Source organism: Pimephales promelas, chromosome 7 (assembly GCF_988280905.1).
Source record: "Pimephales promelas chromosome 7, fPimPro1.hap1.1, whole genome shotgun sequence".
In the NCBI taxonomy this organism is placed as follows: Eukaryota; Metazoa; Chordata; class Actinopteri; order Cypriniformes; family Leuciscidae; genus Pimephales; species Pimephales promelas.
In genome coordinates this window covers 7,761,605-7,784,840 of record NC_142775.1, presented here as the reverse complement: position 1 = coordinate 7,784,840, position 23,236 = coordinate 7,761,605, and the positions used below count along the sequence as shown (strand labels likewise).

The window sequence follows — 23,236 nt, the reverse complement described above, 5'->3', positions numbered from 1 at the left end:
TAAAATGACTCACCGTATAAGGTAACAAATAAACTTTTTTTTAATAAACAAAAAAGTATTTTTCTGAATAAAGATTTGGCACCGTGAAAATGAAGCTGAGTTGTGCACTCACTTCATGTCTTTCTTCAGCAGGTTACTGATAAAGTCTTTGGCCTCGTCTGAGATCTCATCAAATGCATCGTCTTCAAAGTCCCACGTCGCAGAGGTCACATTAGACAGCGTCTCAATATCATTGTCCCCCATGAAGGGAGACAAACCACTGACACTAAACACAACAAGAAACAATGAAAAAAAATTAGAAGAGCAATAAAAATTGTCACAATAATGTGTTAAGTGTTCATCTTGAAATATTACTAAATATATAGAAGTTATTCTTACATGTACTTTATAAAAATTAGAAAAGATTTTACAGCAAAAAGCGTGTACCATGACCTGAAGTGTTCTGAATATGCACTTGTAGTTTAGTTCAAATCTTAAAAGCATTAACATGCAATTTAGTGTCTCAAAACATTACATTGAGTCAGTACTAGTGTATATTCTTTTAAAGTATATTGTTTCTGCAATAGTCTTTTTAAAGAATGATAAATATACTTTATTTCCACAAAGTTGGCACATTTGTCAATTATGAGGCTCTAAAATTTGGACCATAGGCAAGGAAACACCCTGGACAAAGAATTACCATATATACAGTCAAACCAAAAATTATTCAGACACCAGATATAATTTTTCATATTTTTTTACAAGTAGGTGCAGGACACTATAGTTAATATATGTAAGTGAGGATAGCAAAATAAAGTGAACTGTGACATTAAACCAAAAATTATTCATATCAGTAAAATGTATTCCAATTTGGGACCAAAAATCATTCAGACACTTTGACCTGACCATGTTTTTCTGAAGTATTCTTTCTTTAATTGCTAATGCGACCTTTTTCCACCACAGTGAACACAATTAAGCATTGCTTGCTTGACCTCAACTTGTATTATCTAATTGTGTAGTTAAATTTAACCTAATTCATTTGTGAGAGTGATGGATGGATGGATGGATGGATGGACGGCCAAAACCAGTGAAACTGATTTGATAACCGAGTTCTTATCATATTTTATCACCATTTTCTAAACTATAGCAAATAAACTGTGATAATGTGAGAAATGTTAATGGTGCCTGAATGAATTTTGGTTTGACTGTAATTAAATCCAAATTATAATTTGGATAATTTAGACTTCCATCAACCAATAAGGGTGTAGTACTTCTAAGCACATGTTTACATTTATTTCATATAATTCAGCAGATTTTACACCAAGATCAGCAGAGAAAATTGGAAAAGAAAAATCCATTGGCCATAAAGGTAATTTCTCTTCAGAATGGATGTGACGTATATTGAGCTAAATAATGACACTATTGTCTTCTGTAGTGTGGCTTTACAGTAGAATTTGATGAAGTTTGAATCATTGATAATTATTTTCTGTTTATTACTATGAAGCTGCTTTTAAACAATCTGAAACAATTTTATAAGTACATAAACAACGGTGAATTGACTTGACGTGTACTCACAGGATGTAGCAGATAACTCCTATACTCCACATGTCTGTAGTGTAACTGATGGCCTCGTAATTAATCACCTCTGGAGCCACAAACTCTGGGGTGCCAAAAAGGACTTTCAGAGATCCAGCATTCTCTACAGTCATACATAAGAAATAAACCAATTCATGATTTCATTTCAAAACAATACGTGATATTTTAAATAAACAAATAGCTTCTCAGTTTAAATTATAATTGAAAAGCTATTGGAAAACTTCAAAAACACCGACCGTGGATTATAATCAGTAAGTCTTAAATAATTGGAAAAATGCAATTACCAAGTCTGCGTGCCAGTCCAAAGTCAATTAGTTTGATTTTGCTGCCGGTCTTATTGACACACATGATGTTCTCAGGTTTGAGGTCCAGGTGGACAATGCCTTTCTTATGGATGAAATTTACTCCATCCACAATCTGAAGCATGTATTTGATCACCTCTCTCTCTGTAAGCTCAAAGTCCTCATCTATTATCCGCTCAAACAGTTCCCCTCCAGAAATCCTGAAGAACATCAAAGTTCAGCCAATACATCAGACACATATACTAAAAGCTTATCTTAAAAGTAAAAGCAGTAAAAAGTTTATCTTTAAACTGTCCTTCAATAAACTCTTCTTAACTTCTAATAAAAGCAAGTTTAAATAAAGGGGACATATGGAATAACACCAAAAATGTGTTACATTACAGTCTGACATACAGTGGCAAGAATGAGTTACAAAAGCTTCCACTCTTCTGGGAACGCTTTCCACAAGATTGTGAAGTGTTCCTGAGGGGAATTTTTACCCATTAATCCAGGGTCAAACACTGTGTTTCCACCCACATAGGTGGAAACATTATGCACATTTTGGGATATCGCAAAAAAAAAAAAAAAAAACGCTGGACAGAAATGGCAATATGCGCATACAAAAATAAAAAATACCCCCCCCCCAAAAAAAACAAAAAACAAAAAGAAACAAAACAAACAAACATATGCACTCAATTGAGTCGGATAAACGTCTTGTGCAAACCGTGCATAAACTACAATGGAAACACATTTACTGAATAAATTCCTCCTTGAGCATCCAAAAAGACTTGAAGACTTGACGAAAAAGTGACTTTTGCGAAGGGACGGCATAACTGGACTAACCAGGGGGATAACTAGCATTGCACAACATCTGAAATGCTGTTTTGGTTGTTCTGCAAAGTCTGTCGTCCAAGTGGTTTGGTATAATTGCCTCCTACAACCGGGTCTGTAAATCTGGGGGCCCTAAGCAGGATCATTTTGGGGCCCTGTCTTGCACTAAACAATGGAGTATTTCCACCGCAAACCGGTAACTGTATACAAAAATCTTCAATAAAGTTGGTGCATATTGGCTACTACAGGTGTTGCTGGAGTCTCGATCTTTCAACTTCTTTTCCCTTTTCCACACTTTAAAAAGAGGGAGAAGTTAGACCAGTAATTTATTTGCTTCCTTCTAAAGTGATTTAAATATTTTTTTTTCTGCACCCGATGGATAGACTCGTTTCAATTTTGCGGCCAAATTTCCAAGTGGGGAAGACAATGATCTGACATGCTTGTTTGACTTAACACAGTGGTTCTCAAACTTTTTCTGTCATTCCCCACTTTGGACAAGGGGGAATTTTCAAGCCCCATCTGCCCCCATCGCCCCAACACAATGCTAATGAAATATGCAACAAGCTTAAAATGTTCCAATTTATTGAAGTAAGTAGTATCTAAATACAAACTAACTATCTACATCAAATAACATAGCAGGAAGTAAAAAAAAAATACAAGTGCAACTGTGTCATAACTTACATGGAATTCGAAAAATAGAGAAAATAAATGTGCAGCTGTGCCAATGTAAAAAGAAAAAAAAAAGAAAAGAAGAGAAATCCATTTGGCAAGACAGGTCTATTTAAAAAAATACATAAATACAAATAAGTAGACATAGCGTAGGCTACTGTGTTTGATATGGGATTAAAAATGATGGGCAGATATAAACTAAATTATTTATTATTTATTTATGTATAAACTAATTAATTATTTTAATTTCTTTGTTCCGATCAGAGCATGTGAGTGGAGAGTGCATTTGTGAATATTCCTGTGCTCGCTCATTGCGCTCAGCGTCGCGCGCTCCGCTCAACCCAGCTGGCTCGAAAATATGTGGAATAAGGGCTGCCTCCGACTAAAGTTTTTTTTTTTTTTTTTCTAGTCGACTAGTAGTTGTTTATTTAAGCCATTAGTGGACAAATTATTAAAACTTAAATAAGCTATACAGGATAATGAGTGTTATAAAGCCGCACTCAAGCACACGAGCCTGCAAAAGTCTAATGATTATGAATCTGTAAAAAATAACAAGGAGACATTTAATTGTTTACTAATAAACTGGTGTTTTCTGCGTCGCATCAATGTGAAGTTGACGATACAGACTCACCATGAACGAATAAAGATATAAAAGGCATAAAAAAAGGAAAAATTCCTCCCGTTGATGCGGGCCACCTGTTACGTCTCTATTCCCCACCAGATGAGCGCACCCTACACTTTGAGCATCGACCCCGGCGACTACCATCTGTAGTTAGGGGGCCCCCTGGTGGATCATTGGAACTAACTAGTAATTACTCAAGTGTTACTAAAGACATTTTCTAAAAGTTACTAAAGTTCACCAAAATCTCAAACATTTGCACAAATTATGACTAGATCATGTAGTAACACTTGAGTAATTACTAGTTAGTTCCAATGATCTTCACTTTATAATACGAATCCAAATAATTAGTAATTCCCACAGAAGTATCTAGTAACACTTTCATCTGTGAGCTATTACTTACTAATTCGTTAATAAGAGTTTCTTTTAGTTAATAGTAGATTATTAATAAGTTTTTTCAGTAGTTCTCTGGGAAGTATTAAAAAAATAGTAGTTATTGATTACTTAATAGTGAACTACCACTTTCGTCTGTGCGCTATTACTTACTAGTTCGTTAATCAGAGTTTCTTATTAGTTAATAATAGTTACTAGATTGTTAATATTGTGTTACTCATTAGTTCTTGTGTAGTTATTCATTAACGAAGGAACCGTATTCTAAAGTGTTACCAAAAAAATGTGTGTTCTCCACCCTGCACTAGGAATAATTAAATAAAAATGTGAAAAAAGGTTGATTATGTGTGCCTTATTAGTCAGATTGTGTATGCCATTTTCAAAGGGTTCATAACTTGTTCTTGCCACTGTAACTTTGACAATGATGTTATAAAAATGGATATAATTAAAAAAACGATAAGATTACAGGCTTAGAAAACAGTCCCATTCTCTTATCTGAGAACTGCAATTAGAAGCTCACAAACACATATACTTACATTTCCAACACCATTACGATGTCTGTCTTTCCTTCAAAAGCATCGACACACTGCACAAGCTTTGAGTGATGCAGGTCATTCATAATTGCAATTTCCTGTCTGACATTTTCTTTTTCTTTAACAGAATATGCCTTTATGAATTTCCCAGCCCAAACCTTCTTAGTGGCCTTTTCTATCAGTTTGAAAACAGTCCCGAATTTTCCTCTGAAAATGAAAATATTTTTTATATAAAATGTTGTTGCAGATTCGTTTGTTGTACAATAATAATTACATATTCTACAACATTTTATTGATTGGCTGCCATACTCACGTGCCCAGTCGTTCTTCCACATCATAAAGGTCCTTCACTTTTACATCTGTCTTGATCATCACGTTTCTGTAGTTTGCCTTCTCTTCTTTTGTGAAATGAGGAAATAGATCCATATTATTCTGAATTGTCTATAATCAGTCGTGTTGCAATACTTAACACTTTTTAAAAACTGAAAATAAAAATTGGAAAAACCCAGAATGTAGCAACTCACCAAAACATTTAATTAATGCTTCAAAATCTAGTTATTGTGTCAGTAAAGCCAAACATTTACTGGGAAATGTCAATACTGTAGTATTCAAAAAGAAAATGAGCATTTGTATACAATACATTTTTGTTGAAATGTTTTACAGGTAACCTGAAAATTCACAGTTCCTTAGCGTATGTCTTCTCCGAACACCGCCACACATCCTTATATATTTTGCTATTGCTTTTCCATGGCAAGAAACTGTACATTTTCAGTTTACGTTCAACACAAGTCAAAGCAATTGAGGAAAACTGTAATAATTCAGTGACACAGCATGAGAATCATATTTTAGAATATACATCAGACACCAAAAAAATGACACATACCATCATCTGAGGGCTCAACTTCATCTTCTTTATTTCCTGTAAAATCAACAGACTCTTTTTATAGCACATTTTTAAACTGAAATAACTAAAGTTAACAGCATAATCCATGCTTTGTTCCTAATACAACACTATTGATGTCCACCAGGTGGGGCTCACCCTCTTCGGCCTCCAGTCCCACCTGCACCGGCACAGACTCGGCACTAGGCTCCCCGACACCATAGATATTTACAGCTCTCACTCGAAACTTGTACTGTCTGTCTGGAAGCAGGTTCTGTACGTTATAAGAGGTGCTGTTACAGGACGCCAGATCTGTCCACTTCATGTCCACAGAGTTCCACAGCTCCACGTTGTAGGAATGGACGGCACAGCCCCCGTCGTATGTCGGCCCATACCAGGACAGAGTAAGGCTGGATTTACGGATATCTGAGGCTGCTGGGACGCGGGCAGGGGGGTCAGGCTTATCTGTAAAGAAACAGACCAAAATGGGCTCCTAAAATTCATCAGAGTTCAGATTCACTCAAGTACACTACTTAAATGCCATTTCAACCCAGCTATGTGTTTTTGTAACCGAGAAAACATGCAAAATGTTTAAAGATTATGTTGTCTTTTTGGTCTTTAAAGATGCACCTATTTCTGTCTTCAAATGGAATTGCAGTAAATAAGACTTTAGGGGACAAAACATGATGCGCAATCACAATCACACCTGGGAAACACAGAGATCATTCTGATAGGATAGGAACTATCTGTAAGTTTCGAACATGGCGGAAAAGAGAATGTATATGTTTATTTATGTACCCTAACTCTAATGAACCAAATTATGGGAGAAAATGGACCAGGTTCCGAAACAAATGCTCCGAAAGAGCCAAGAAAACTATCTAAATGTGGTTGTCACTCCTGTCAGTTCCATTTTTTAGTGTCCACATGGCCTAAGTGGCTCATGGGGCCTGTACATTATTTAAATAAACTTATAGTCAATAAGTCAAATACAAGTAAATAATTTACATTCAGATAAAACAAATAAGTTCTGTATATTTCTACATTAATATTTGATTGACATTCAAGTTAAAATGTCTCTCTCCCTCTGGTTTTCTGCAGAACACGTTCCTTGTTCCCAACTGCATTATTTTAAAATAGATTTTAATAGTTTTTCTATGTAAACATGCTGGACAGAGAAGAATGTGTCTTGTGTGAATGGATCCTTATTTTAGTTGCCATTCTACAGGGTTCCTACCGAAGCATTCTCATCCCAAGGCGTCATGTACTGATATATATATATGCATGTCATGATGACGCCTTGAGATGAGAACGGGCTGCTCCTACAGAGTTTCCATTTCAAAATTCCATTTTCCATACTCAGATTTGTGTAGATTTTTCAGACCATTTAAAATAATTTGTTCATACAGCATTATTTTTAAGCTTTATATTTGTTATAGTACAGTCATATGTAAACTTCAGTCATCTGTTTGTTTGTTTTTTCAATGGTTTTCTCGAAGTGATAACATGCGTTTACTAGATGAGTAGAAGCCTAAAACGCATATTAAAGGTACAATATGCAGGATTTTGCAGTAAAATATCCAAAACCACTGGGCCACTGTTATATATTTTGTTTAGTTGATTACTTACAATATCCCAAATGTTTCCAACTCTTTGTAAATCGTGAGAAAATTGCGATTTTTAACCAAGGAAACGCAGCGTGTGAGCAGGGGTGAGGAGTTGCCAGTCAATGACGTCATATCTGCATTACCCCCGGTTTCCGCAAGGTTTGACCTCGTACTGCAATAGTAACCATGGCGACAGACGTGGACAACTGGGAGGACTAAAACGTAGATCAATATCTTTTGTGATGCCGAGAGCTTTACGTCCACGACTAACTTCGACTTGACAGAGACGCGAGTGTTGCATGTTACTTGAGCAAACAGGTGAGCAAATTAATGTATATAAAACTAATCAATGTTATATAGTTGAATATATGATGAAAAGCTAGAAAATGATCTGTATGTTATTCTCTAATGTTAATCTAGCTTAGTCTCATACAGCCAACACACAAATGCAGTTCAAGTGTGATAGTGAAACTGTTAGAGCAAGTGAAGCAGCGCAGCATTACATCAAGTTTAATTCCTCTAATAAACTGACCTGTATGAGTAATTCAGCATGTAGTTCGGTAGAATTAAATGTCCTTATTCCTTTATATCCGCGGGACTCGGGTTGCGTGTGGCGCTGGTATAAGTTATGTCGGTAACACTTTAGAATACTGTATCTTACTTACTGCATAACAAATAAGGAATTAATGAAGAACTAATAGGTAATTCTTTATTAACACTTACTGTAAGTCACTACTGGTAACTACTAAGGAAGATGTGTTAACTAATCAGTATGTAATATAATTTTATGATTGTGTTAAGTATCAGTTAGTTAATCAATAGCTAATGAATTCTGTCATACCCCCTGAAGAACTACTATTAATTATCTATTAATTAAGGTTCAAGAAAAATAACTGTGAAGTAACTACTAATTAACAGTCATACACAGTAGTCAGTTTGTCATTCTTCAGCACTAATAAGAAAGATAAGTGCAGACATTTACCTATAGGCTATGATCTGCAAATATGTGCAAAAAACATATCATGTATATTACACCTAATTATTATAAGGTTTTAGTAATTTTACAGTAAGGTTTACAGTAAGTTTGATTTGAGTCAGAAGTATGTGGTAATTCTTTATTAATTACTAATGGGTTCCCTACATTGCCACTTTAGAATACTGTTTCAGGTTCTAAGTAATTCCTGAAGGACTATTTAATAATTATTTATGAATTACTAATAAGTTCCTTATATTTTTACTTTAGAAGACTGTTTCAGGTTTTAAGTAGCCTAATTCCTAGATAATTATTTGATAATTCTTTATTAATTACTAATGGGTTCCCTGTATTCTCACTTTAGAATACTGTTCCAGCTTCTAAGTAATTCCTGAAGAACTATTTAAAAGTTATTTATTAATCACAAATAAGTTCCTTATATTTTCACTTTAGAAGACTGTTTCAGATTATAAGTAGCCTAATTCCTGGATAATTATTTGATAATTCTTTATTAATTATGGGTTCCCTATATTTTCACTTTAGAATACTGTTCCAGCTTCTAAGTAATTCCTGCAGAATTATTTGATACTTATTTATTAATTAATAAGTTCCCTATATTTTCATTTTCCCTCAGTCGTTGCCTCAAATACATGAATTTACTCAGTGGCATTCTATGCTGAGGAAAACAGACACTGTATATAAAATATACAAATAATTTGAGGTTAGTTTTGTATGACTGTTCAGTAGTTACTTCTTAGTTATTTTTCTTGAACCTTAATTAGTAGATAATTAGTAGTAGTTCTTCAGGAGGTATGCCAGAATTCATTAGTTATTGATTAACTAACTGATACTTAACACAATCATAAAATTATATTACATACTAATTAGTTAACACATCTTACTTAGTAGTTAACAGTAGTAAAGAAGTAGTTAATGAAGAATTACCTATAAGTTCGTCAATAATTCCTTATTAATTCTGCAGTAAGTCAGATACAGTATTCTACAGCTTCATAATACGATCAAGTTTAAGAACATCAATGTATTCACTCATCCATAAAGGATCCATCAGCTTGACGACAAGATCCATAATTCCGCTGAATGCAGAATTTACGTCATTAATATACGCCTTTGTTATTCTAAGAGGTTAGCAACCCCTAGTGGCGAAACAATCTTGCATATTGTACCTTTAACCTGTATTTCTCCATACTCTGTTTTCATTATTCCATTCTTATCCAGGCCTGGAAATGAATCAGATCGAATTCCATCATTTTCTAAACTACGTAGGAGCTCCTTTCATGTAATGACTCCCATATGCATATGGCCAGATGTTGAAGTTTTCACAAGTGTTCATGCTTACCGACTATAGTGAGGTTGAGGGCGGCCTGTCTCAAGCCGTAGCTGTTCCTGATCTCGATGGTGTAGCATCCGCAGTGCTCCTGCTGTCCTTCTGTGATGGTCAGCTGACTGCTGCTGTCTGTGCTTAATACTGAGATGCCCTGACCTTCCTGAATCTGAAGAAGCAGAGGATGTGGATAACCACCATGAACATGGGTGCTTGTTTCAGGCGTAGCCAGGCTACTTCAAGTGTTCAGTTCAAACAATTTAGAGTGGAGAGTCAACTAACTGAAATAAATGGGAGTAATACAACTTTTTTTTTGTTTTTTTTTGTAAGAGCCATATGTACAGAGGGGTATGCCAGTGCTTGCAATATTTTGTCATTGAGGATGATGGCTGTTTTGGAAAAGCTGTGAGCTGCCAACCTAGAAAGCATTTTTGGGCATCATAGCAACTCCCAATCCAAAGACCATATTAAATTAAAAACAAATGAATGTTTAAAGCATTTAAAAGCGAATGGCGAGTGAATTTATGTACCATCTGTGAGTTAAAGAATCAAACATTTAGAAGTCTCTCTCTTTGGTTTTAACACATTAAAAGGTGAAAAGGCTCTTACTGGTTTGCGGAACTTGAGCCAGATGCAGCTGATGGGCAGCGCTCCAGTGAACTTACACAGCAGACTGACCTCCTGGCCTGCCAAGATCTTCATATCATCAGGGAACTGCAGGATCTGAGGAGGAGCACCTAACACACAATTCAATTATAGAATTTAGGCTAAATTTATGTTCACCACAATTTGCTCTCATAGGGCTCTCACAATGACTCAGACCCGAAGACTCGGGAGGTAAACTAATCATTTCTGTTTCCAGTACAGACTGCATACCTTCAGCCTATGGGGATGTGACGTGACAAAAGAACGAATGACTTGGATCAGGAGGTGAGGTAAACTAACAGACCGTAATATCCTGAAGATCCAACTAAGCGATAAATTAAAGGGGTGATGAACTGAGAAATCAAATTTTCCTTGAGCTTTTGACATCTAAGAGGTCATCATTTTATAAGAATATCCTGTAAGTTTCAGAACTGAAAACGTCCTTGTTAGTCCAATAAAAGCTTTTATTGACACCAGCCTCATCAAACGACTCGTTTTTCAAAGTGGGCAACCGTGGCTACGTTCACACTGCAGGGCTTAATGCTCAATTCCGATATTTTGAAAAAATTTGTTTTTTATGCAAGGCCGTTCACATTTCCAATTAAATGCGACCTTTTGTGATCTCCTGTGTGAACGTGAACTGACCCAGAAGTGACCCGTATGCGCAGAAGAGTAATCAACGGTCAACGATGTCACTTGTTTGCGGAATAGTTCTTTTTTCCATATGTTGCGAGCTTTTGTTTTATTATTATTATTGCCACAGCCCATATACAAACACGGACAACAATTATTTTATCGACGGGCAAAGTTTGCACATAAATGTAAGATTTTTCCGATCCTCACCGGCCTTCGTCATGAAACCCGTTTAATTGATAGTACGCGTCCTCCACGCTCCTTGCTAGCCAGGTTTTCGCCTGGAAGGCTCTATAGAAATCTGGCACCCTACTGTACGAAGTTAAACTGACAGAGAGCGCACGTTCACAGACACCAGAACGAACGTGTTCACAGTAATGTTCATCAGGCAGTAATACGGTTCGTTTATTTTATTTTTATTCCAAAATATGAACGCATTCATGCACTATCGTTCATTGAACGCGTTCAGGCACAACACTGGGGAAGAGACACGTCTGCAGCGGCCCATAACAGTGCAGAAACGCGTTGGAGTTAGCGTGTATTGGCTAGCTACAGGTGCGTGCAATGACGTGCGGGTCGGATATATGTGACCTGGCCGTTCAGATTGAAGTCGCATTTCAAAAGATCGGATTCATATCGGATTTAGACCACATATCCAAGTGGCCTGGGTCGCATTTGAAAAGATCGGATCTGTGTCGTTCAGACTGTCATGAAAAAATCAGATACAGGTCGCATAGGGGCAAAAAAAATCGGAATTAGGTCGTTTCAGCCTGCAGTGTGAACGTAGCCTATGACGTCAAAGAGGATAAAACACCATCCCCGCAGATGAAGACGCCTACTTCAACACGGCCAGTTTAGCCCCGCCCACCCACACACATAGCTAAATAACATAGGCCTACCTCGTGATGACAAACTGGATCGAGCTACCCAGAAATACAAAATATTGTGCAGTGCCTGGTTGCGGAAGAAGTCAGTCGCTGCATAAGCTTTCTCTGGATTCCAATAGGACTGCATGGATAAACTTTATCTTTAATGACATTCCAGCTGATGAGGTAATACATTGTCCATCTGATCGCTTCATTTCACTGAGGATTGTTTTGTAATCAAGACTGGATTTGAAGACCGATTAAGAGTAAAGAACGGTGCTGTGCCGCCTATATTGGATCTGACAGGAATTGTGCAACACACGGACTCTGAGTCGAACATGTATGGGCGAATCATTCCGGCTGCCATTTTACAACATTGGACGTTTTCAAAACAATTTCCCCCAAGTGCATCGACGGGTGAGTTGAAAGTAATTGTAATATGCAAAACTGTTATCCAGTCACAGCAGTGGGCGTTTACTTCCAAAGTCTTCAGTGTGAGACGCCCATATTTTTTTTCAGCTAGGCTCAAAACTAACAGACAACAATATGATAAAATTTAAAAAGACAGTTGATGACCCCTTTAATAATTTCTGTGTGTCATATTTTGGCCTTGGATGCAGTATAGTGTTTTGTTATTTTTACTAAATTACTTGAAAAGATTCATTAATTTTGCAGGACGAGACTTTCACGTGACTCTTTCCGTCAACTGTGGTTGTGATTGGACATTGGCTGACCAGTGGATCAGTTTCATTACACTGCATCTCAAAGGTTGGTTTGATCATACTGCCTGAACCAAAGTCTGTTATTAGAATATTGTGTTTTTAAAAAAAGTTTCATTTGCCATTCATCCAGGAAGTGGCGATTTTGTTCTATTGAACACATGGGATGGAATCACTGCTTTATTTGCAAACATTTTATGTGATATTCCAAGTTTTCCAAATTTTTAAATCTGCACCTTGTATGGAAACAGCTAATGAAGACACGAGATAAAAGATTGGATATAACTTTGTATTCTATCTCTCCCAGTCCCATGCAAAACTTTTTGCTACTTTCCCCATGGAAAGTGTAATGTAGTTGGTTATTGTTAACAAAATAAACTTTATTGCAAAAAGAATATTTCTTAACAGCCATGCAATATGTTTTCAATATTTTCTTGTTTACCATGTGATTAGTTCTTCACTTTTACTTGCCCCTCAAAAAACGAATGAATATAAAGCATAAACCATGGTTATATTTACACCCAAAGAACACAATGAGGGACACAATTATTATCTGTTGTAATCAACAACATGTCACAAAAAAAGCTTAAGTTGTGTACTGTTTATTTAACCCAACATAAATTATGCATATGATGACTGTTTTGATCCTACCTTGTTTAGCCAGTGTTTTGGGTGGGGGTTTCTTTATTTTAGCCTCACCTGAAGTCAAAGACACAAGAAATAAACACAGATGAGATGCCACATGACTTTGAATTAACACTGTGAAAATGGGCTCAGCATGCAATCTCAGTCCAGCGAACTGATCATAAAACATCAGCCTGAAATGTGGGAATTTTCCTATGTGAGCAATTTCATACATTCTGTAGTCTACTTTCAAGTATCTCATATCATTCCACACTTTCTTTCTTCTTACACAATAAAAGGGGGTTGGTAAAACTTTACATCAGGTTTCAAGTCTTAGGTTCCTAATAATCCTTTAGGTGAGTGTATAAGCTGTTTTCTTCATGTGGACCAAAAATGTCCCCACAAGGACAACGATTTAGTATATTGCCATCGTGGTGGGGTCGTTTTGTTAACATCAACCACCAGATCTACTCACAGAATCTAATGTATTTGAGAGAACATGCACTCTCATGTTCACAAAATGGTAAAAGGGAGGGTGGAATGAGAGGAAAGGAGAGATGTTTTTCTCTGAATGTACTAGGAGAGATCAGCTGCTAAGGTTCTTTGCTCTTTGCCTTTTTTGGTCATACTAAAAATATCCCCAACAAGAATCCAGGAAATAGCTTTTGCCACTATTTATTTTACATCTGATCTCTGTCATGAAACAATGTGATGGCAAGGCCAACAAACACAAGCCTAGAGCTGCAGCACTGGCAATGAAGCTATTCTGATCTGAAGCAATGTCAAACTTCTGATGAGTTTTTCTGTCAGTTGAAAGACATTCCAATCTCATCCCTCTCTCAGAGGCCATTCTCTCATTCCGCTCTCTTTTTCTCTGTAGCCGTGGAAATGAAAACATCCTCTTTCCAACACAAAACTATTTTTGTTTCATTGAGCATTCACCTGAATCCATAAAATTTGGACAAAACACATCTGAAACTGAGTTTATAAACAGAGATTATAATGAAGCTGATCAGATCTTCCTATTTGTCCTTTCATTATAAATCAATTGTAGTAGCATGTATATATAGAACTTTCAACCCCCAATTGAAGTTCACACATGACGCAGATTTACCAGCTATTTGGGGAGACTAGCGGGCTGTGACATTTTAGGGCTGTTGAGGCAACATTATCGTGAGTATCCTTGTGGATTTTTTGTAAAGTGTAGTTTTAACACATGTTGGACACTAAAGTCACACTTACAAATGTCTCTATTTTATTATTTTAGATAGGCCTACAAAATATCAAGCCAAATGGCATCTGTCAAAGGCAAGCCAAGCCAATATTTGTTCCTTTTAGCCATTGTTTAACTCAAGGTAATTTTTAGTGAATGTATGAAGTCAGTCCATGAAGTTCATTGTATTACCTATAAACACGTTCCACAAAGTTTGACACCCACAAAGTGCCCAGGACTTTTTGTCTTAACTTTGAACAATACATTTCATTTCATTTATCATATTTTAAAACTTTTTTAAATGTATTGGTTGAAATCTGTACTTGTGCTATATTTATTTAAAATAAATGTCACTTGTTTTGATATTTTGTTATACTATGTAAATTGATTTGTGTAATTCCAATGCGGCTTAAGAGTCCAAATACATTTTGGGGCCATAATATATTTTTGCATATTTGTATAGCAGGTAAAATGTAAACCTTTTTTGACATCATCTAAAATTGAAGTATTTTACATATACATTTTTTAGAGATGTTTAGGTACATTGAATATTGGAATAACTGGATTTAAATAGGTTAATTTTATTGTAATCTACCTACCTAATATATAAGGAAACTTTAGGGCCCTAATTTTTACCATGCTATGAAAATCATATTTAACACCCCCTCTCTACCTCTACTTTCTATTATTCAACCTTACTAAACTCTCGTAAAGGGAGGAGACCAACAGAGCTCAACCTGCTGCCCATAGAGCCATGGCCTAAACAACATTCACAAAATAGGGGGCTATCACCATAAGAGCACGAAAGACCGCACTTATTACCAAACCTGAAACCAGACCTACAGAAGGTAAAGGTAAAATAAAGTATTATATTAGCAGATACGGAGCAGACAGACTACTAATAATTTGATGATGTGAAGTTGACATGTAGTAGCAATTCTACATCTGTAGTAGAAGTAGAAAAGAGCTGTTAGTAGAATGTCTAAAGTGGACATTCGTATAAAGTTACCAAACTAAAAACTAAAACCTTAGAAATGATGATGAACGACAATAAGGGTTCAAGAATTTGAAGCATAGTCCAGTTGTACTGTTGTGCTCCTGGGTTTGACTGTTCAGCCAACAAATCATTAAAATACACTCACCTAAAGGATTATTAGGAACACCATACTAATACTGTGTTTGACCCTCTTTTGCCTGCAGAACTGCCTTAATTCTATGTGGCATTGATTCAACAAGGTGCTGAAGGCATTCTTTAGAAATGTTGGCCCATATTGATAGGATAGCATATTGCAGTTGATGGAGATTTGTGGGATCCACATCCAGGGCATGAAGCTCCTGTTCCACCACATCCCAAAGATGCTCTATTGGGTTGAGATCTGGTAACTGTGGGGGCCATTTTAGTACAGTGAACTCATTGTTATGTTCAAGAAACCAATTTGAAATGATTCAAGCTTAGTGACATGGTGCATTATCCTGCTGGTAGTAGCCAACAGAGGATGGGTACATGGTGGCCATATAGGGATGGACATGGTCAGAAACAATGCTCAATGTAGGCCGTGGCATTTAAACGATGCCCGATCGGCACTAAGGGGCCTAACGTCTGCCAAGAAAACGTACCCCACACCATTACACCACCACAACCAGCCTGCACAGTGGTAACAAGGCATGATGGATCCACATCTGACCATCTGAATGTCTCAACAGAAATCGAGACTCATCAGACCAGGCAACATTTTTCCAGTCTTCAACTGCCCAATTTTGGTGAGCTCTTGCAAATTGTAGCTTCTTTTTCCTATTTGTAGTAGAGATGAGTGGTACCCGGTGGGGTCTTCTGCTGTTGTAGCCCATCCACCTCAAGGTTGTGCGTGTTGTGGCTTCACAAATACTTTGCTGCATACCTCGGTTGTAACGAGTGGTTATTTCAGTCAAAGTTGCTCTTCTATCAGCTTCAGTCGGCCCATTCTCATCCGACCTCTAGCATAAACAAAACATTTTCGCCCACAGGACTGCCGCATACTGGATGTTTTTCCCTTTTCAAACCATTCTTTCTAAACCCTAGAAATGGTTGTACGTGAAAATCACAGTAACTGAGTCGATTGTGAAATACTCAGACCGGCCCGTTTGGCACCAACAACCATGCCACGCTCATAATTGCATTAATGAGAAATTGAAAAGGTGAAAAATTTCAGTGGACAAAAAAAAAAAAAGAAGTCTACTCACTGTAAATGTGCAAAAGAAGATGTTCTTACATATTCTGCATGCCTGAGTTTATAGAAATGTTATGTTAGTAGCATAATAAACAAATGAACTCAGTATAAGTTATTAAAACTCAAATGAAGGTGTTTATGATTTATTTCTTCATGCTGAGTTTTATACTGTCAGGCCTACTCTAACACATATCAGGTACCCATCTTAGGACCAGATTTACTAAACAGGGCAAATTAGCATGACAGCGCAATTCTAAAAAAATGACAATGGGAGTGGAAAGTTCTGCATGTGATCTACTGACGACACACAAATCAAAGAACACAGACGCAGTCAGATCATTTCCATAACAACCAACGCAATTTACTTAAAGGGTTAGTTCACCCAAAAATGAAAATTAAGTCATTAATTACTCACCCCCATGCTGTACCAACCCCATAAGACCTTCGTTCGTCTTCGGAACACAATTAAAGATATTTTTGATTAAATTTGAGAGGTGTATAACTACCACATTGGCTCCTAAGGGACTGCCTCTTGACGGCCCAGAAAGTCAATGAAGAAAATGTTTAAATATCCCAAGTGACTACCGTGGCTCAACTATATGTTTATCAAGCGACGAGAATACTTTTTGTGCGAAAAAACAAACAAAAATAACGAGTTTATTCGACTATTTTTTTCTTCCTTGTAGGCCAGAACGAGACTTCCTCATAGATTTCCACGACGCATGCGCGAGATTTGCGATCTGCGTACACAGCTTACACTACTTCAGATCGCAATTCTCGCGCATGCGTCGTGGAAATCTATGAGGAAGTCTCGTTCTGGCCTACAAGGAAGAAAAAAATAGTCGAATAAACTCGTTATTTTTGTTTGTTTTTTCGCACAAAAAGTATTCGCGTCGCTTGATAAACATATAGTTGAGCCACGGTAGTCACTTGGGATATTTAAACATTTTCTTCATTGACTTTCTGGGCCGTCAAGAGGCAGTCCCTTAGGAGCCAATGTGGTAGTTATACAGCTCTCAAATTTAATCAAAAATATCTTCATTTGTGTTCCGAAGACGAACGAAGGTCTTACGGGGTTGGTACAGCATGGGGGTGAGTAATTAATGACTTAATTTTCATTTTTGGGTGAACTAACCCTTTAAGAAGTGCTTTATTTGGGCAGTAAATAATGGCTCAAGCACCAGTAAATTGAAGAATGCAAATCTTAGTAAATCACCTTGCATGATTCATTTAAATACTTGTTTTTTATCACCAAAAGAGAGTTGGTGCTGTCGCAAGCTGTCCGTAAATCTAGCCCATAGTATTAAAGCAAGTTCTTAATTGCCCAACAATGCAACATTTCCAACAGTATGACATTGGCTGTTTAATTTAAAATGTTGGGAACATATGTTCATAATGCCCTAACAAACAATAAACATACAGATCCAAAAAAATTCACCTTTGTGATTTGGTGTTTGTTAACTGTATGACCGTGAACCAGACTTTTTTGAGCTTGCCTTGGTATGAAAGCATATTCTTTGGACATCAATTTAAGTCACAGGAATATTAGACAAATGTGGAACAAGTGAGTAAAGACAAAGGTAGAGCAAATGCTTTAGGAAAATGCTCGTAATGCTGAAACATCACACAGACACACACAAGGCTATCCCACTTCCATATTTTATAATGTTTAGGCTATAGGCCACATGATCAAACAAGGCTGACAACCCGAAGACACTTAAAACACAGATAATCTATGCCCTTCAACAAATCACACCACTTCACACTGTCAACCACTGCAGAAAATAACCAGGCAAAAAGAAAGACAGTGAAAACAGGAAACATTTCAGCATCTTTGACACTGATGAAGGGACAGAGCTGAGCAATGCAACGTAGTTGAAAGAATGCAGATTTGCTGATAGAGTTAATATGATCCTGGAAGGAGATAGGAGTCAAAAATTATACCTAGAGGTTTAACAATACTTGATGGTTTGATGTGAGAACCATCAATCTCACAGGCCAAATCAGTAGGAAAATTGTTAACTGAGCCAATCTTTTTCATGCACGCAAGCAGAAATTTTGTCAGTTTGGGCAGATAGACCAGGTAGAGAAGGTGTAAAGGTTGTGTGTATTTGGATGTGATAATCCAAAAGTGATAAAAATCCATTCTAAAATCATTCAACATAAATACATAAAACAATGACCTGTAAGATCTGACCCAGAGGTAGTATGTAGTATGTAAATTATGAATAATAATGGCCCAAGAACAGATCCCTGGGGGACACCTTGCTTCAGCGGGACGGTAGGTGATCGAAACTCCTGAGCTGAAATGTACAATTGTCTGTCAGAGAGATGAGAAGAAAGCCAAGAAAGAGCAGCACCAGTAATACCCACATCCGAGAGGCGAGAAATAAGGAATTTCAGAGGAGACCATTTCGAAGGCAGAGCTGAGGTCAAGTAGCAGAAGTATAGTCAGAGAACCAGAGTCACCAGAAAGAAATAGATCATTTACTACCTTAACAAGTGCAGTTTAAGTGGGCGAAAACCAGGATCAAAGAGACTATTTTCAACTAGAAAAGTACATTTGAAATTATTATATAGAACTGATGGATCAAGGTTGGATTTTTTGAGAACATGGGTAACTGCAGCAGTTTTGACTGGCAGAGGGAATGAAGCAAAGGTAAGATATGCATTGATAAAATGAGAAATAGGTGCAGAGATGACAGAATGGCAACGTTTCAGGAGAGAAGTAGGAGCAGGGTCAAGTAGACCGGATGATGAATTGGATCTCAAAATTAACTAAGATAGATTTGGAAAATAGTTATGCTTTGTAGCATCATTAAAGAAACACAAGTGGAAGGCATCTGTCTTTTAGCAAGTGAATAAGGAAGGAACAGCATCTGAAGCTCATCTGAACATCATGGGATGGAGGCTTGGTGAGCTTGTCTATTGTGTTGAATAATGCTTTTGGCCTGTTGCTTGATTTGTTAATTGTGGCAGTGACAAAACTAGAACGAGCCCAGTCCAGAGCAGATTAGTAGTTTATGAGATGTTCAATTAAAGCTAAATAGTGAACAGTGAGGCCAGTTTTCCTGTAAAGATGCTCAAGACATATACCGGTAGCCTTTAGGATACGAAGCTCAGGGGTGTACCAAGGAGAAGGGTGGGTGAAAGGGACACTTCTGGTCTAAACAGGTGCATGCTCCTGTAAAATTAAAAAAAATCAGGTGTGATAGAATATCAGGGAGGGAGACGAGAAATCAAAGACTTCAGAATGATTCAAAGAAACAATGGAGGTACAAAATGGAGCAGTATCAGCTGCTTTGAGTTTGCGATAGGATATAACAGTCGTAGGACATTTTTTATACTTAGACAAGCTTAGGCTAAAACCAATAACTTTATGATCAGAGATACCATTGTCAGAAGAAGAGATGTAAGCGATACCAACCCCTGATGAACAGATCAAATCAAGTATATGACCATGCGTATGAGTAGGAAAATTAAAATTCTGAGTTTGATTAAAACATTTTAAAATTAGACAGTAATTGATAAGTGTCAAAGGGTTGGTTCACCCAAAAATGAAAATTCTGTCGGTATTTACTCACCCTCATGTTGTTCCAAACCTCTATGTGTTTATTTGTTCTGCTGAACACAAAGGAAGATATTTAGAATAATGTTTTAATCAAACAGATCTCATTCCCCATTGACTACCATGTATTTTTTCTTACTATGGTAGTCAATGGGGAATGAGATCTGTTTGATTAAAACATTCTTCCAAATATCTTCCTTTGTGTATAGCAGAACAAATAAACACATAGAGGTTTGGAACAACATGAGGGTGAGTAAATACTGACAGAATTTTCATTTTTGGGTGAACTAACCCGTTAAAGCACACAGTATCAACATGAATGTTGAAGTCACCGAAAAGGAGAACGAAAGGAAAATGAACAGGCAAGGATCAAAAGTTAACTGGGTTCAGAAAAAAAGTTAGACAAAGCCTTAGGAGGACGATAGAGCAAGATAATCAGCCTTCAATACCATATATTCAAATGTATTGGTGTCGTGAATATCAAGTTGTGTGAGTCGAAGGTTATCTTGATATATGTCAGCGAGACCACCTGCAGCGAGACCACCTGCTTTGCACTGCAGTCAAAATTTGGAAAGATATACTTTTATTCTTCCGGTGTGAGTAGATTTAACTGCAGAACATTGTCAGGAACTTGTCAGGTTTCAGTGAGAAGACAAATATCAAGCTTATTGTCAATGATAGTTTAATTGAGATAAGGGTCTTTGTCCGAGATTGCCGAGGTGCAAAGTGACGATGCAAGACATTCGAATTAAACAATGAGGTGTGCTGCTGATCGCTAGCCTGACTTCGTCATACTCATTTTCTAGTGAGAATATGAGTCTGAAACTCCTCCGTAGGGCTTTGATTATGAGGCGTGTCTTAACCGAACCAGGAAAAAAAAATCTGCACTCAATTGGATAGTCGGACAGACCTACAACCAATCAGAGCAACGCAGTAAGTCAAATACTTTGCATAGCATAGTTGTCAACAACAGAACTTAGTTATTTTAGAAGTAAAATAACTAGTGTTGCTTCTTTCACTTGGTCCTTCATGAGTGCGACCAAAGGAGAAACCACAACGACCACAGGCTTTTCATTACGTCCCATCTTATTAGCGACCGTCAGACACTTTTGCCGAATATCTTTCCGATCGACAAATGCCTTGATTGCAGTTTTCTGTTAGTCTATTAAAATTAATGCGCTGTTGATTTATTTTACAACAGACGCGACAGTGGAATCTATACATCTCAATTCTCCAGCTGCAGTCATCTCTGAGGGAAACCAGTTAACTTAAGCGCTCTTTCATAACGTGATGATTACGTCCCTGCAGATCATCTGTCCATTATCGTGTAAAGCCCGCCCTGGCAATTTGATTGGCGCGAACATTTTTTGCCTGATCATAATTACTCCTCAATGGATCGAGTCCAGACCGAACTTCCCGAACTTAAATACACAGTGACGGTGATTAACAAATGACAATCAGCTGTGCGGGAGGTGATTAGTGTCCATGGAAACAGATGAGGGCGGAGAACTCAGACGAGGGGACCACGTGATGAATCAAAACACAGACAGTCCAAGGGTGGTGACAGATCGCCCCCCTCCGGCAAGGCGCGACTTCGCGCCGTGGCAAAATGACGGAGGGGGAGCCGGGGGAGGTTCAGGTGAAGGACGAGACGATGGTGAATCACAGACGAGAGGCTGGAGTGACGGAACGGTGAGGGGACGATGACGATTCCCTGGCGGCCTCGATGGGGATGGCGCGGTGGCGCAGACCCAGAGCCTCCCAGTACCGACAGCCGATGGCAGAGAAGACGGAGGGAAGAAACCAGATGGCGAGGGGACTGCCGGTAGCTGGGGGATGACCGACGGAGACTCGGTGGCAGGATCTCTCGGCGCAGACGGAGAGCCGGTGGACTCAAGCGACGTCACCGGTATCGGAGACTCCGGCGACGTCGCGGCGACGAGCGCTGGAGCCGTAGTCCGAGTGCCCGAGAGCTGAGGTGGAGGTGGAGTGAGGGAGGACAGAGGGGACGCCACAGGGAAGGAGGAGCCCGCTGAAGCCGAAGGGGTGGAGGGATCAAGCGTAGACGACTGACCGCAAGTCCGTGGCGCAGGCAGAGTGACGACTGACCAAGGGGGAGCCGGCAGGACGAGGGAACCCGCTGCAGCCGATGTCTTGAGGGTCTCAGGCGGAGGCGCAGGTGGGAAGAGCCAAGACGGAGCCGGCAGGTCGACTGGCCGAGATGGAGTGCCGAGGACCGAGGCTGGAGGCGAAGCCGTGGGATCCTCGAACACAGGCGCTGCAGATGGTGGGCTGACCTGCCGCTCGACGTCGGGGACTCCCCACGGAGATGGTGCAGGGCTGCGCACATCCAGCAGCGGCGAGGCTGGAGGACTGACTGGGAACGGTGATGGGATGGAGTGAATCAGACAGACGGCACGACAGAAGTCATCACAGGATGGTTGAAAATATGAAATAGATGCCGATGACGGGTGGGATAGGGCGGGAACGATATCCAGTGTCCTGGGTTTCATCAGCCAGTCCTCCAGTTCCAGGAAATTAGTCCCCTCGTCCGCAGATGTAGTGGGCTCACACCCCTGGTCAGACTCCTGTTGGAGCTCCTCCTCCGGGGCGAGGGTCAACTCTGTCCTCTTCGTCTCGGGCACTGGTTGACGCGTCGCGGCGGGTGGTAGCTCTCCGTCTGCGGGGGGCACGCACGAGATCTCCGCGGTCAAGGGTGGTAATTCCGGCTCTGGGTCTGGCAGTGTTCTGGATCGGGCTTCGACGCTCTCCAGACACCGGGAAACGGCCTCCTTCCAGTCCGGGTTGGAGGTGTCTGGGAGGTCGACGTGCAGGTGGTAGGTGGCCCCGATCCAGAACAGGGTCTTCAGGGTTTTAATCAAGGAATCTCAGGATCAGGCAGACAGGATGACAGCATGTAACAAACAAACAATACCGGACAAGGGAGTGAAGACAGGCAGGAACTTAAATACACAGTGACGGTGATTAACAAATGACAATCAGCTGTGCGGGAGGTGATTAGTGTCCATGGAAACAGATGAGGGCGGAGAACTCAGACGAGGGG

At 38.8% G+C, this 23,236-nt stretch overlaps 1 protein-coding gene across 7 annotated transcripts in view; it reads right to left on the bottom strand.

Moving 5' to 3' along the window:
• The window catches only part of mylka (myosin, light chain kinase a), a 167,913-nt gene that overhangs the window by 20,462 nt on the left and 124,215 nt on the right, over window positions 1–23,236 (bottom strand). For 6 of the 7 annotated variants that reach the window (XM_089133011.1, XM_089133012.1, XM_039647162.2 and 3 more), the window contains 10 exons: window positions 13,212–13,259; window positions 10,307–10,434; window positions 9,713–9,866; window positions 5,938–6,243; window positions 5,782–5,817; window positions 5,212–5,296; window positions 4,902–5,105; window positions 1,860–2,077; window positions 1,555–1,678; window positions 113–265 (listed from right to left, as the gene is read on the bottom strand). In XM_089133011.1, coding sequence (XP_088989137.1) covers window positions 113–265; window positions 1,555–1,678; window positions 1,860–2,077; window positions 4,902–5,105; window positions 5,212–5,296; window positions 5,782–5,817; window positions 5,938–6,243; window positions 9,713–9,866; window positions 10,307–10,434; window positions 13,212–13,259 — 1,456 coding nt within the window. The remainder of the gene's footprint in view (window positions 1–112; window positions 266–1,554; window positions 1,679–1,859; window positions 2,078–4,901; window positions 5,106–5,211; window positions 5,297–5,781; window positions 5,818–5,937; window positions 6,244–9,712; window positions 9,867–10,306; window positions 10,435–13,211; window positions 13,260–23,236) is intronic. The other variant, XM_089133013.1, reaches the window with a different exon arrangement.